Source organism: Salvelinus namaycush, chromosome 9 (genome assembly GCF_016432855.1).
Source record: "Salvelinus namaycush isolate Seneca chromosome 9, SaNama_1.0, whole genome shotgun sequence".
Taxonomy (NCBI): domain Eukaryota; kingdom Metazoa; phylum Chordata; class Actinopteri; order Salmoniformes; family Salmonidae; genus Salvelinus; species Salvelinus namaycush.
The window spans coordinates 42,215,779-42,232,487 of NC_052315.1; the positions used below are offsets into that span (position 1 = coordinate 42,215,779).

Sequence of the window (16,709 nt, forward strand, 5' to 3'; positions counted from 1 at the left end):
TCTCTACAGCCACCAGTTGGACTACATTGGTACAGTTCATTGTTCCAAACTCTAATGAGAGAGCTCCAGATGAACCTCCATTATTATCCCCCAGCAACCAGCAAGACGCATCAAAACAGACAACTCCTGCATTTATGACATCACTTCCTGTTGGACCCCTCGACCAGCCTAGACTGCCTGTTGACAATCTGGTCGATGTAGAAGCCCAGTCAGACCAAGCCAGGCAAGAGTCTAAACATAATCCAGGCATGTCCCCGAGTTTAGGCGATCTCTTGCTGGATCCCAAACTGCCCCTTGATCCCTCAAGTAGGTTAATCTATCTGGATCACCTTCGCCCCAACAGCGAGCTCATGCAGAAGGACGATGCTGCTCAAGATATCCACATGCTCCCGAAACCATCACCTGAGATGCAGCTGGCTCCCAGCTACGTGCCTTTTCTGAACCCTCACACCACATCCTCCTCGTCCGAGCCCACCATGGTCCCTCCTGAGGACTTCTTCCCCACCAACACCATGGTGGTGGATTGGGGCTCCGGAGACTACCCAGAGACCGCGTCCTACATGGGCTTGGAAAGGGACGACTTCTCCCTGGTCACCAACCTGCCCACAGACATGTACGACCTGGAGGACTCCAACGCGGAAAGCTACGACACCTCCTTCCCCTCCAGGGTCGGCGTGTCCTTCTCCTCGATGCGTCACATGACGTCTTCACCTAGTCTCACAACAGCGGCTTACAGCTCTAGCGTTGGAAGTGTGGCCCCCACGTCCGTTCCTCTCTCCATCCATCCCTCTCCCAGTCACCCCACGCTAGCCTCAACACAAATACTAACACCTCAAGGGGATTTACCAGGAGGTTCAGATGTTGACTGGGCAGATACCTTTATGGTTGAACCAACAGACCTTCTCTTACCAGACATGAACAGCCTGGAGTACTACACCATCCAGCTGACCAAGGAAGACTCAGAAGAACACAGGGGCACTAACGTGACCACCACCTCCAGGCATTTCTCCCTGATGTCCATCAGCACCACGCACATCGTGGCCACTAGCACCTTCACTGTGGACCTCAGCCACATGCTCACAGCCTTCTATGGAGTGGATGGAGTGGAGGTCCAGCCTTCTGACAACACTTCCTGGATCGAAGAGTCCTCCGCTGATATCTCTAGCTCAGAGCCTCTGAATACGACCACCGCGGACACTACGGAGATGACTCCGCTGAATGTCACAGTGCCATTCCTGGAGGCTTCAGTAGCGCCAACTCCCTCCATGGATCTCTCGTCCTCCCTGTGGGGTGTCACTGGTCAGGTGTCCGGTGAATGGACGAGCCCTGTGGCCACCTCCAGTGTCGGACTGGACAACAGCTCTGTCTTAGTGTCAGTGCAGCCTAGTGCTACTGCCTCGGAGACAGACATCCTGTGGTACGTCTCTCCCTCCGCCACAGAGACGGCCCTCCTCAGCACCTCTCTCGTAACTCCTGTGGTGACCACCTCTATCGCCTTCTCCCCATTTCCCGGCCAGACAGAATTACCCCCCAATGTCACCTCAGGCCCGACAGAACCAGCCACCAATGCCACCACCATCCCCCCGGTGTCAGTCATGGCTGACCAAGGCGTTGATACTGATAGTCCTGTCACAGCAGTGACCAACGACAGCCAGACTACAGTTAGCGGTGTAGACATCTCCACAACTGATCCTGCCACCACCACCACTACTACTACCAGCATCACCACTGAGGCCTCTACAACCACCGCTCTGGCCACCACCACTACCACCACCCTCCTAACTACTACTAAGAGCCCGCCTACAACCATCGGCCGCCAGTACCTCTGTAACGTCTCCAAGCCTGTGTACTTTGTTGAAGTCGGTAAGGTGTATAACCTCTTTGTCGTATTAATATACTTTTTTAATGCAGCAACATTATGTGGAATGTCAACTTAATCAATGTTACTAAGATATAATCAACAACTCTGTCTTATTCTTTCCCTTTTAGTATGAAAGTCATCGTTTGTGATGTAATGTTTTGATAATATTGTCCACTAAATGAATCTATAACAGCATTTATCAATGAGAGATGAGATAATGATCTGATAATGAGATTTACTACCTATGTGTGCTTCCATCTTCCTATGCAGGTTTTCCGGCTGGGGCCACTGTTGGAATTGCCAAATCCCAAATCCGAGATGTCCTGAAGACTGAGTTCAATAAGTCAGTTGAACTGCAGGTACATTATTATGCAGCATGGGGCATTTTTTATTGGGGTTTATTATTCACTTCAATACCTCATGAAATGGGTAGAGATAAGAGTGAACTGAAAAAGCAGACTTTTTCTTCAGTCTTTACATAGATAAAGTTATGTTATGCAGTGCATCTGGAAAGTATTCAGGCCCCTTGACTTTTTCCACATTTTGTTACGTTACAGCCTTATTCTAAAATTGATTTAAATAGTTTTTTTCTCATCAATCTACACACAATACCCCATAATGACAAAGCAAAAAGTTACATTTAACATTTTTGCAAATGTATTACAAATTTAAAAAAACTGTAATATCACATTTACATAAGTATTCAGACCCTTTACTCAGTACTTTGTTGAAGCACCTTTGGCTGCGATTACAGCTTTGAGTCTTCTTGGGTATGACGCTACAAGCTTGGCACACCTGTATTTGGGGAGTTTCTCCCATTCTTCTCTGCAGATCCTCTCAAGCTCTGTCAGGTTGGATGGGGAGTGTCGCTGCACAGCTTCTTTCAGGTCTCTCCAGAGATGTTCGATCGGGTTCAAGTTCGGGATCTGTCTGGGCCACTCAAGGACATTCAGAGACTTGTCCCGAAGCCACTCTTGCCTTGTCTTGGCTGTGTGCTTAGGATTGTTGTCCTGTTGGAAGGTGACCCTTTGCCCCAGTCTGAGGTCCTGAGCGCCCTGGAGCATGTTTTCGTCAAAATTCTCTCTGTACTTTTCTCCGTTCATCTTTGCCTCGATCCTGACTAGTCCCTGACACTGAAAAACCTTGCCACAGCATGATGCTGCCACCACCATGCTTCACCGCTTGACAATCAGTCCAAAGAGTTCAATCTTGGTTTCATCAGACCAGAGAATCCTGTTTCTCATGGTCTGAGAGTCTTTAGGTCCCTGTTGGAAAACTCCAAGCGGGCTGTCATGTGCCTTTTACTGAGGAGTGGCTTCCGTCTGGCCACTCTACCATAAAAGCCTGATTGGTGGAGTGCTGCAGAGATTGTTGTACTTCTAGAAGGTTCTCCCATCTCCACTGAGGAACTCTGGAGCTCTGTCAGAGTGACCATCGGGTTCTTGGTCACCTCCCTGACCAAGGCCCTTCTCCCCCAATTGCTCAGTTTGGCCGGGCGGCCAGCTCTAGGAAGAGTCTCGGTGGTTCCAAACTTATTTCATTTAAGAATCATGGAGGCCACTGTGTTTTGAGGGACTTTCAATGCTGCAGAAATATTTTGGTACCCTTCCCCAGATCTGTGCCTCGACACAATCCTGTCTCGGAACGCTACGGACAATTCCTTCAATCTCATGGCTTGGTTTTTGCACTGACAAGCACTGTTAATTGTGGGACCTTATATAGACAGGTGTGTGCCTTTCCAAATCATGTTCAATCAATTGAATTTACCACAGGTGGCCTCAAGTTGTAGAAACATCTCAAGGATGCTCAATGGAAACAGGTCACCTGAGCTCAATTTTGAGTCTCATAGCAAACGGTCTGAATACTTATGTAAATAAGGTATTTCTGTTTTTATTTTTAATACGTTTGTAAAAATGTTTAAAAACCTGTTTTCACTTTGTCGTTATGTGGTATTGTGTGTAGTTTGCTGAGGAAATAGTTTTATTTAATCAATCAATTTTAGAATAAGGCTGTAATGTAACAAAATGTGGAAAAAGTCAAGGGGTCTTAATTCTTTCCGAAGGCACTGTATATAAATGAGCCCATAATCGCGGTCTGACATGACAACTAGGGCTAACCTCAAAGTGCTGGCACTGTTGTTAGCTTTACATTAGAAAGTGCAGGCTCCCTAAGAAACCGCCTAACAGCTGCAACATGCTCTGAGTTTAATCAAGCGATAGGGAGCTGCAGCAGTGGGTATGAGGCTGTTGTGTAATGGCCCAGGTCATGTGTGTGGGGGTATAGGTATGGGACGCACCAGGAAGGACAGCCCACTTCCTGTGGACTCTTAATCTCCAGGCTCTTTGATAAACAAACCACACTAATGCTAACTGCACACCCAACACTCCATGGCCCAGCAGAGAGGCAGTGACCTTAAGACACTGTCTCTACCTTTTAACGGTTTAAATGCTGTACAGTGCAAAAGGAGACGGTAGTGTGCATACACATACAGTACCTCATAGTTCATGGTGCCAGAACTGAATAAGAGATATTCAGCTGCACTTGGAGGATGGTAGAAGTTGAAAGTAAGACAAAAAGAAAGACCGAGTTGATTTGAAAGAATACATCTAAACATTAAAATAACTCTTGCTAGGAAGAGAAATTATATATATTTTTTTCTGTGTCTTGGTAAAGGTTGCTAAGAATCCTCCAGACTTTGTGTTCCGGGCAGTGTCGGGTCCTGTGGTGTACACGGCCATATCAGTCATCAACGCCCTGCGCCAGTCAAGTCGACGCTTCCTGTCCATCTCACACTACTGGAAGGTACCAGACCACCAGTACCAGGTCCACTCAGGTAAGAGCACTGTTTGGTATCGAACTATACAAGCTCCTTTTGAAATGGAGATTTGAATAGTGCATTCCCAGTATGTACTATGTTGTTAGTGTCTGAATGTAGACGTAACTCTTCTCTTCTGTTTCCCATCCAGTGCTGCAGTTTGTGCCCAGGCACATTGACGTGCGCGTCTGCAACTTCAGCGAGCGCATTGAGAAAGGCCTGACCATGGCGTATGCCGAAGTGCGCCGGCGCCTGCAGGAGTCCACAAACTTCACTGTGGATGTAAGTGGAGACTGACTGAATACAGTGTAGCACTCCAGTCAACTAGAACAGAGTAGAGCTTCTTCTAATGCTCTGTTATCATTAGCAGTCACTTACTCCTTCCAAGGTTTTCAACCATAGAGTCCAACGCCTTGGCACTGATTGTCTGGAATCACCCCTAATCGCAACCCATTTCTGTCAGGAACCCTTAGCTCACACATTTGTTATTTCTAAAGACCACTGGCTGTGTACTTTAGCTATGCTCTTATTGCTAGAGCTCGGTAAGAGCAGCGTCTGCTGGAATAAGTCTGGAAGTGGAAAGGAAAAGAGAGAAAAGCTCCGATTTTCCAAGAGAGCCAGTTTGCTGAGGCCAAGAAATTAGAAAGTTAGAAACTAATTGGGTTACTGTGTGCAAATGCAGTACCTAGGCCCTTCAAACTCAACTCTGGACCCTGAAGCCAGTTCCACTGCTTGTTTTAATTTTTCTCCTCTAATCAAGGACTGATTTAGACCTGGGTGCAATTCATTATCAGGTATAACAGAAAAGCAGCAGGCTCTGTACCATGTAGGGCAGGGGTGTCAAACTCATTCCACGGAGGGCCTAGTGTCTGCAGGTTTTTGGTTTTTCCTTTCAATAAAGCCCTAGACAACCAGGTGTGGGGAGTTCCTAACTAATTAGTGATGTTAATTCATCAATCAAGTACAAGGGAGGAGCGAAAACCCGCAGACACTCGGCCCCCCGTGGAATGAGTTTGACACCTGTGATGTAGGGTAAGAGTTGAATACCCCTGGCCTAGACTGCAGTCTTAATTGGCGGTGCTTGTTCGCTGACTTCGAACATAGAGTGGGACTGCCTCTAACGATTGTTGCACCAGCAGTACTGTTACGTCCGTCGTTAGATGAATGAGACCAAAGCGCAGCGTGGAAAGTGTTCATGATTTTTAATACTGAACTCCGACAAAACAACAAAATACAAAACCGAACGTAAAGTTCTGCAGGGCTAGACAGCAACTATGCAAAAACAAGATCCCACACCCTAAGGTGGAAAAAAGGGCTGCCTAAGTATGATACCCAATCAGAGACAACGATAAACAGCTGCCTCTGATTGGGAACCATACTAGGCCAACAAAGAAATAGAAACATAGATTTGCCCACCCAAGTCACACCCTGACCTAACCAAATAGAGAATAAAAAAAGGCTCTCTAAGGTCAGGGAGTGACAAGTACGCTGATTGCAGCTGCAGGGTTTGCTTCGGATTGGAGAGAGAAAGAGAGGCAGGAGCTGCTTGACTTTTATATTACAATTGTTAAAGCTTGTGAAGCAACAGGGAGTAATGGTTGAAATGTATGGTTGCGTGACTGTGTGTGCTACAATAATACAACCTAAGTGTTGGTCTCAGTCTCCAGCACACAAGTCTTTAGATCAGTGGTCACTCATTCAAGACCAAAATGACCAGCTTTGGTTTATTGAATCAGGTTTGATTCAATAAAGGTTGTCCACTATTAAAGTATTCAGATGCTTGAGAAAGTGCTTATTTCGCTGTTCGAGTTTGCCGTTCTTGAATGTAGCAAACCATAAGGGTATGGAAAGTTTTCAGACACATACAGTTGAAGCCGGAAGTTTACATACACCTTAGCAAATACATTTAAACTCAGTTTTTCACAATTACTGTCATTTAATCGTAGTAAAAATTCCCTGTCTTAGATCAGTTAGGATCACCACTTTATTTTAAGAATGTGAAATGTCAGAATAATAGTAGAGAGAATGATTTATTTCAGCTTTTTTTTCTTTCATCACATTCCCAGTGGGTCAGAAGTCTACATACATTCAATTAGTATTTGGTAGCATTGCCTTTAAATTGCTTAGCTTGGGTCAAACTTTTCAGGTAGCCTTCCACAAGCTTCCCACAATAAGTTGGGTGAAATTTGTCCCATTCCTCCTGACAGAGCTGGTGTAACTGAGTCAGGTTTGTAGGCCTCCTTGCTCGCACATACTTTTTTCAGTTCTGCCCACACATTTTCTATAGGATTGAGGTCAGGGCTTTGTGATGGCTACTCCAATACCTTGACTTTGTTGTCCTTAAGCCATTTTCCACAACTTTGGAAGTATGCTTGGGGTCATTGTTCATTTGAAAGACCCATTTGTGACCAAGCTTTAACTTTCTGACTGATGTCTTGAGATGTTGCTTCAATATATCCACATAATTTCCCATGATGCCATCTATTTTGTGAAGTGCACCAGTCCCTCCGGCAGCAAAGCACCCCCACAACATGATGCTGCCACCCCCGTGTTTCACGGTTGGGATGGTGTTCTTCGGCTTGCAAGCCTCCCCCTTTTTCCTCCAAACATATCATTGGTCATTATGGCCAAACAGTTCTATTTTTGTTTCATCAGACCAGAGGACATTTCTCCAAAAAGTACGATCTTTGTCCCCATGTGCAGTTGCAAACCGTAGTCTGGCTTTTTTATGGCTGTTTTGGAGCAGTGGCTTCTTCCTTGCTGAGTAGCCTTTCAGGTTATGTCGATATAGGATTTGGTTTACTGTGAATATAGATACTTTTGTACCTGTTTCCTCCAGCATCTTCACAAGGTCCTTTGCTGTTGTTCTGGGATTGATTTGCACTTTTCGCACCAAAGTACGTTCATCTCTAGGAGACAGAACGCGTCTCCTTCCTGAGCGGTATGACGGCTGCGTGGTCCCATGCTGTTTATACTTGCGTACTATTGTTTGTACAGATGAACGTGGTACCTTCAGGCGTTTGAAAATTGCTCCCAAGGATGAACCAGACTTGTGGAGGTCTACTATTTTTTTTCTGAGGTCTTGGCTGATTTCTTTTGATTTTCCCATGATGTCAAGCAAAGAGGCACTGAGTTTGAAGGTAGGCCTTGAAATACATCCATAGTAATCCACAATAATCTGTCTGTAAACAATTGTTGGAAAAATTACTTGTGTCATGCACAAAGTAGATGTCCTAACTGACTTCAAAACTATAGTTTGTTTCCAAGAAATTTGTGGAGTGGTTGAAAAACGAGTTTTAATGACTCTAACCTAAGTGTATGTAAACTTCCGACTTCAACTGTAGGTTTCATACTCAGTAAATTAACGGATTAGACTGGATAATAAATTCAAATCTGGAGAATACCATTTTAATTATGCCTGGTCATTTAATTTTCAATTCCCTTTCTATTTCAATTCCGCAAATGAAATGAGATCAGATCAAGCTCTTCTTCTGTATATTCACACTGGTTGAATCGACGTTGTTTCCACGTCATTTCACTCAAATTACGTTAAAGGGTAACTCTCAACCCCAATTTCAGCCTTTGCCCAACCTCTTCAAATGCATTCAGGTGAGAAGTTGTGGGTGGGGGGAATTGCCCGTATATAGAGTCCTTTAGGTGCCTTATGGCAAACTCCAAGAGTGACCATCGGGTTCTTGGTCACCTCCCCGACCAAGGCCCTTCTCCCCCGATTGCTCAGTTTGGCCGGGCGGCCAGGTCTTGGTGATTCCAAACTTCTTCCATTTAAGGATGGTGGAGGCCACTGTGTTCTTGGGGACCTTCAATGCTGTAGAAATATTTTTCTACCCTTCCCCAGATCTGTGCTTCGACACAATCCTGTCTCAGAGCTCTAAGGACAATTCCTTTGACCTCATGGCTTGGTGTTTGCTCTGACATGCACTGTCAACTGTGAGACCTTATATAGACAGGTGTGTGCCTTTCCAAATCATGTCCAATCAATTTAATTTACCACAGGTGGACTCCAAGTCTCCAATTTCAGTCTCATAGCAAAGGCTCTGAATACTTTGTCAGTTCCATAAATATTAGTTATTCCTATTTTAGCTGTCCACCACAGCATATTGGAGTTGAATTAATTCAATAAAGTGTAGACTTTCAGCTTTAATTTGAGGGTATTTACTTCCAAATCGGGTGAACGGTGAACTGTAGGAATTACAGCACTTTTTATATGTGGTCCCCCCCTTTTTAAAACCTCTTAAGGATCGGACCATTTTTTTTACATTTTCACCTAAAATGACATACCCAAATATAACTGCCTGTAGCTCAGGACCTGAAGCAAGGATATGCATATTATTGATGTCATTTGAATGGAAACACTTTGAAGTTTGTGGAAATGTGAAATGAATGTTGGAGAATATAACACATTAGATCTGGTAAAAGATGCAAGGCCTTTACTGCAGCTGTCTTCAGTTCCTACTTGTTCTTGTGGCGTTTTGCTTTCAGTTTTGCCTTCAGCAAGTGAAATGCATGCTCAATTGGATTCAGGTCAGGTGATTGACTTGGCCATTGCATAACATTATACTTCTTTGCCTTAAAAAAGTATTGGGTTGCTTTCGCAATATGCTTCGGGTCATTGTCCATCTGCACTGTGAAGCACCGTCCAATGAGTTTTTAAGCATTTAGCTCAATTTGAGCAGATAATATAACCCTAAACACTTCAAAATTCGTCATGCTGCTTTTGTCAGCAGTCACATCGTCAATATATACAAGGGAATCAGCTTCATTGGCAGCCATACATGCCCACGCCATAACTCTACCTCCACCATGCTTCACAGATGAGGTGGTATGCTTCGGATCAGTTCTTCTCCATACTCTTCACATCATTCTGGTACAAGTTGATCTTTGTTTCATCTGTCCATAGGATGTTGTTCCAGAACTGTACAGGCTTTTTTAGATGTTGTTTGGCAAACTCTAATCTGGTCTTCCTGTTTTTGAGGCTTACCAATGGTTTACATCTTGTGGTAAACCGACAGTATTTACTCTGGTGAAGTCTTCTCTTGACTGTTGACTTTGACACAGATACGCCTACCTCCTGGAGGGTGTTCTTGATATGGCCAACTGTTGTGAAGGGGTTTTTCTTCACCAGGGAAAGAATTCTTCTGTCATCCACCACAGTTGTTTTCTGTGGTCTTCTGGGCCGTTTGGTGTTCCTGAGCTCACCAGTGCGTTCTTTCTTTTTAAGAATGTATGAAATCGTTGATTTGGTCACACCTAATGTTTTTGCTATCTCTCTGATGGGTTTGTTTTGATTTGTCAGCCTATTGATGGCTTGCTTCACTGGCAGTGACAGACTTCATATTGAGGGTTAACAGCAACACAAATGCAAATGTCACACTTGAAATCAACTCTTGACCTTTTATCGGCTTACTTGTAAATTAACTAATGAGGGAAAAACACAAACCTGACCATGGAACAGCTGTGCAGCCAATTGTCCAATTACTTTTGGTCCTTTAATTTATGATTATATTAGTTTGTCCAATTACTATTGAGCCCCTAAAATTGGGGGGCTGTGTATAAAAATGGTTGTAATTCCTACACGGTTCATACAATCATTTTGACAAAACCCTTAAATTAAAGATGAAAGTCTGCACTTAAAGCACATCTTGATTCCTTTCAAATCCATTATGGAGTACAGAGACAAAATTATGCAAATTGTGTCACTGTCCAAATACTTATGAACCTGACTGTATGTAAATAAGGTATTTCTGTTTTTTATTTTTAATAAATTAGCAAACATTTCGAAAAACCTGTTTTCGCTTTGACATTGTGTGTAGATTGATGAGATAAAAAAAGGCTGTTATGTAACAAAATGTGGGAAAAGTCAAGGGGTCTGAATACTTTCCGAATGCACTGTAGATGTGTTTGAAACCATAAGCAAAAACCTTGCATTTTGTGTAACGTCAATTGTCTAGTCAAGGAAGCATCATGCAGTATATATTGTCACTCTCCCCTTACCAAGACCAATGCCAAATAAGGCACGCTGTCACCTGCTTTTATAGTAAGCCTTGATGTGGTACTGTACCTCCCAGCACATTTAGAAGTACCCTCCCTTAAGATGATGCACTTTCTCAAGGTGCCTCTACATCACAATTGAAATGGTAGAGTTGAACTGCTAGGGGCAAAAAGAGCTCGATTTATTACTAAAAGACCAACATATATCACTTTTGCAACGAACTATCAAAATGAAGACCAGAATTGACGTGTTTCACTATAACTAAGCCTAAAACATCTGTTTTTTGTCCCAAAAAATGTTTCAAAACTCTTTAAACCAATGTTAAATTTACATCTTTGCCCAGTGGGTTATGTGTGGCAAATTGCGAACATCACACTGCAGTGTATGCTCACATGGTTTATTGGTGACAAGGTTTGTTGTGCAGAGTCTCTTTTTACCATTTACTGAACTTTTGATATCCATCCCTAGCTCAAAGACGTGTGGATATGTCATATTTTCCTAGATTGTGAACATCACCATGAACCAGCCAAGTAGTCATCAGAGGGAGCCGGTGGATGTGACTTTTGCGGTGCGTGGGGCCATCGGCTACCTGAAGGGGTCAGAGGTCAGCAACCACCTGAGGCTGCTCAACATGGTGGAATTCAGCTACTATCTGGGCTTCCCCGTGCTGCAGATCGCCGAGCGTAAGTCTATTATCATAGTCTAATGGATTGGGATTTTATGCCAAACGCCACTCCTGGGAAGTTCACTTGGGGGGAAATAAATGTATTCTAATCAAATGTATTCTATTAGTCAATCTGCTTCACCTTCTATACACCTATTTTAACCTCAATAGAGAGTATTTTCAGGTTGTCTGTACTTGTCTGGTTTCCCTCTGTTCTTTCACAATAGCTTTCCACTACCCAGAGTTGAACACCACCCAGTTGCTTCGCTCGTCTTGGGTTAGAACAGGTAAGCTTCCCCTTTGCCAACACCTCTGACATTAGGTCAGCGTTTCCCAAACTCGGTCCCGGGGACCTCAAGGGGTGCATGTTTTGGTTGTTGGAATTATTTGTTCATTATTTGAATCTGCTGTGTAGTGCTAGGGCAAAAACCAAAACGTGCACCTCTTGTGGTCCCCAGGACTGACTTTGGGAAACGCTCCTTTAAGTATTCCATCCAATCTAAATGTCAACTGCAGCAAGAGGATGGATTGAAAGATATACACATGCAGGGCCTATGTTCTGGCTGTGTGATAGGCTGTGTGTTGGTTCTGTATTTCCTGTCCTGTGAGTGATATCATAACTCTCTGTTTCCTGTCCTTGACCAGTGTTGCTGGGTGTGCTGGATCAGGGGGTGGACGAGCGGATCTTCCAGGCCAAGATGGAACGTCGTGTGGCCCTGCTGCTAGGAGAAGTGCTGGGGGCGGCCAGGCGCACCAAGAGGGCCACCAGCGTGGCTAACCACAGTGTTCAGGTAACCGCATCGGAGCGACTATACCCATCAAATTCTAATTTGGACCTTGAAGCCAGTTCCACAGTTTTTTTCAATGTTCCCTCTAACCAGGGACTGATTTACACCTGGGACACCAGGTAAGTGCAATTCATTATCAGGTAGAACAGATAACCAGCAGTACTCCGGACCTCATAGGGTAAGTTTTGAATACCCCTGCACTATACTATACACAGGTAGATGTGTGTGTACAGTTTATCTGAGGTAAGGGTGACTGAGTGTGTACTACACTCTTAGAAAAAAGGGTTCTTCAGCTGTCCCCATAGGAGAACCGTTTTTGGTTCGAGTTAGAACCCCCTGTGGAAAGGGTTCTACATGGAATCCAAAAGGGTTCTACCTGGTAACCCAAAAGGGTTCTCTTATGGGGATAGCCGAAGAACCCTTTTAGGTTCTAGGTAACACCTTTTTTTCTAAAAGTGTACTGCTACTCAGAGCCATTTATACAGAATAAGTCATAAACACACATCTACACGTGTCCATACACACATCTACACGTCCTGCCCTAAGTACTGTGTTACTGAAGAGAGTAAGTCTGGGTCGTGTGTGATCTGACACAGAAAAACAACCTGTGTTCCCTCAGCCAGCCTCTAATCCACATCCAGTCCCCAAGTTTATTAGAGTGGAATGATGAACAGTGTGTGGCCCCACCTGAACCACCCCCTTCCAAAACACATACACACACACACACACACACACACACACACACACACACACACACACACACACACACACACACACCTCCTGGGTTTATAATAACTCCAGCTGCCAGGCAGAGAGAGAATTAATAATTGATCTGCTATTAGCGACTGGTGCACACAGCAGTCGAGTAACGGGTCTTGAAAGAAAGACAATTTGACTTGGTGGTTGGTCTTTGAGTGGCTGGCGCTGTGATGAATACTGTAGGTGGAGTTGCCATGGATACTCTGGCCTATCCTGTCCCCTGAATGTTGTTAAGAGAGAGGAGAGAGGAGAGCAGGTGCTGTGGAGCTCCACAAAAGGCAGAGCTTGATTAGTAAAGCAGTGGTGCTCTGGGTAGAAAAGACTACAAGGCCTTGATAATGAGTCTCACTGTTCCGATTCATAGAGAGCTCACCACAAGGAATAATATCGACTGAATTAGTAGGGAGGACGCTTTTACCAGTTGATGTGACTAACACTGTACTAGTCCACTCTGTTTGCAACCACATGCACCAATACCCTTCTACAGAGTATTGCTATGTTATTATTGGGTAATGGGGAAAGAAAAGTAGAGGCAGAATAGAAACCACCTATTTCACATTTAAACCACTGGAAGCTAGTACCAGGCATTGACGCTGCAGAGCGTTACAATTTATTGTGTTACTAAGTGGGATTAAAATGTATTTAATTTTACTTTTTTGGTCGACAATTTACAAAAAAATACTCTATAATGTCGAAGAGGAAGAAAAATGTAAATATAGTAGTTTAGGAAAAGTATTTAGCTCCCTGAGTCAATACATTTTAGAAAGACATTTGGCATCGGTTACAGCTGTGAGTCTTCTTGGGTAAGTCTATAGGAGCTGTGCACTCCTGGATTGTGCCATATTTGCCCATTATTCTTCTGAAAAAAAGGCCAGCCAAACACAAGGCTTTGCATTCAGCAAAAAAAGTGTATTCCTTTGTTGTGTTTTTTTGCAGTATTACTTTAGTACCTTGTTGCATACAAGATGCATGTTTTGGAATATTTTCATTCTGTATTTGTGTTCTTCTTTTCATTATTGCGAAGTCACTACACTGTTGTTGATCCGTCCCCAGTTTTCTCCCATCACAGCCATTGAACTCTGTAGCTGTTTTAAAATCACCGATGGCCTCATGGTAACATCCCTTAGCAGTTTCCTTCCTGTCCTACAGCTCAGTTCAAGGACGACTGTATCTTTGATGTCTCTGGATGGTTTAATACATAATCCACAGCATAATGAATAACTTGACCATGCTTAAAGATTTATTCATTGTCTGATTTGTTATTGTAACCCATCTACCAATCACTGCCCTTTTTTTTGAGGCTTTCGAAAAGCTCACTGATCTTTGTTATTTGAATCCGTCTTTAAAATTCAATACTTGACTGAGGGACCATACAGATGTTATATGTATTGGGTTAGTCATTCAAAAATCACACATCTTCCTCCCTTCAGATTGTGAGTACGACCAGGCTGGTGGGAGCGGAACACCCCCTGGAGATGGTGTACTTTGTGGAGGGTCCCAGCGGGGAGCGGCAGCCTGCAATCACTACAGCCAACATGCTGAACCGCCTTGACGTGCAGAGGGCAGCCATCATACTGGGATACAGAGTGGAGGGCATCCTGGCTACACGTGAGTTCCAGTCTGCCATAGCCTGGTCCCAGGTCGCTTTATGCTGTCTTGCCAACTCCTATGTTCTTGACTATAGAAGATCTATCTAATCTAATCTATCTAATCTATCTGTCTAATCTATCTGTCTAATCTATCGAATATATCTATCTAATATATCTAATCTAATATATCTGATCTAATATATCTAATCTATCTGTCTAATATATCTAATCTAATATATCTAATCTATCTGTCTAATATATCTAATCTAATATATCTAATCTAATATATCTAATCTAATATATCTAATCTATCTGTCTAATATATCTAATCTAATCTATTTTATCTATCTATTTTACCTATCTAATCTATCTATCTAATCTATCTATTTTATATATCTAATCTATCTTATCTATTTTATCTATCCTATCTATCTATCTATCTATCTATCTATCTATCTATCTAATATATCTAATCTATTGTATCTATCTTATCTATCTCATCTATCTAATCTATCTATTTTATCTCATCTATCCTATCTATCTAATCTATCTATCATATTCATCTTATCTATCTATTTTATCTCATCTATCCTATCTATCTAATCTATTTTATCTATCTATCTATCTAATCTATCTATCTTATTTATCTTATCTAATCTATCTAATCTATCTATCTATCTTATCTATTTTATCTATCCTATCTATCTTTCCTATCTATTTTATCTATCTAATCGATCTTATCTATCTAATCTATCTATCTATCTTATCTATATATCTATTTTTATCTATCTAATCTATTTTATCTATCTAATCTATTTTATATATCCTATCTATCTAATATATCTATTTTATCTATCTAATCTATTTTATCTATCCTATCTATATAATCTATCTATCTAATCTATTTTATCTATTTTATCTATTTTATCTATTTATCTATCTAATCTATCTAATCTATTTTATCTAATCTATCCATCTTATCTATTTTATCTATCCTATCTATCTAATCTATCTAATATATCTATTTTATCTATCTAATCTATCTAATCTATTTTATCTTATCTATTTTATCTATCTAATCTATTTTATCTATCTAATCGATCTAATATATCTATCTAATCTAATATATCTAATCTATCTAATCTAATCTATTTTATCTAATCTATCTAATCTATTTTATCTATCTATCTAATCGATCTATCTATTTTATCTATATATCTATCTAATCTATCTATCTATTTTATCTATCCTATCTATCTAATCTATTTTATCTATTTTATCTATCCTATCTATTTTATCTAATCTATCTATCTTATCTATTTTATCTATCCTATCTATCTAATCTATCCATCTTATCTATTTTCTCTATCCTATCTATCTAATCTATCCATTTTATCTATCTATCTATCTATCTATCTATCTATCTATCTATCTATCTATCTAATCTATCTATTTTATCTATCCTATCTATCTAATCTATCTATCTAATCTATCTATCTAATCTATCTAATCTATCTATCTAATCTATCTATCTAATCTATCTATTTTATCTATCTTATCTATTTTCTCTATCCTATCTATCTAATCTATTTATCTTTGTCCATGCACATATCCATGCATCAGTGCATTCATTGGCACAGAATGTGTTCATTAAGCGTCTGGAGCTCCTGATCATAGTACAGTGAATCTGCACAATAAAAAAGGATTAAAAAAGAATACTGATGAATTGCTTTCTCAGTATATGTTCACGTGTATTTATAGCAGTGTTTCAACTAATGACTTTATCCTATAGACTGTGTCAAATGCCTATCAACTTCATTATATACCCATGTTCGGGATGAAAGCCTAACACACGGTCAGAGCACCTCAGGGGACTTCTGTCCCTGCTGTAAGACTGCTCTTACGGCAGGCGAGGGTTCTCCCAAGGGGTACGACAAGCCTTAATTAAGCCTAATGAAGTCCCCTGGTTACAGCAGAAGAACCGACAGCCTAAAGATGTTGTGCGTGGAACACAGTGTGTACCATGCAGTGCATCTACTCTAGCTGTTTAGAAATTAACTTGGTGTGCTAGTCTGGATGTCTGATGAGGATATATAAACACAGACAGATGCGTGCACACACACACACACACACACACACACACACACACACACACACAGGCAGGCAGACACATGCATGTAATTTCACATACATGATGTACACACACTCTATAATGTTCTATAT

At 41.9% G+C, this 16,709-nt stretch overlaps 1 protein-coding gene across 1 annotated transcript in view; it reads left to right on the plus strand.

Annotated features, from left to right (window-relative positions):
- Positions 1 to 248: 248 nt before the first annotated feature.
- Positions 249 to 16,709, plus strand: part of LOC120053281 (UPF0606 protein KIAA1549-like) — a 40,926-nt gene continuing 24,465 nt past the window's right edge. Inside the window, exons 1-8 of the mRNA XM_039000417.1 lie at positions 249 to 1,863; positions 2,132 to 2,220; positions 4,535 to 4,694; positions 4,828 to 4,958; positions 11,189 to 11,369; positions 11,578 to 11,637; positions 11,996 to 12,141; positions 14,328 to 14,505. Of these exons, the coding sequence (XP_038856345.1) occupies positions 249 to 1,863; positions 2,132 to 2,220; positions 4,535 to 4,694; positions 4,828 to 4,958; positions 11,189 to 11,369; positions 11,578 to 11,637; positions 11,996 to 12,141; positions 14,328 to 14,505 (2,560 nt within the window). The remainder of the gene's footprint in view (positions 1,864 to 2,131; positions 2,221 to 4,534; positions 4,695 to 4,827; positions 4,959 to 11,188; positions 11,370 to 11,577; positions 11,638 to 11,995; positions 12,142 to 14,327; positions 14,506 to 16,709) is intronic.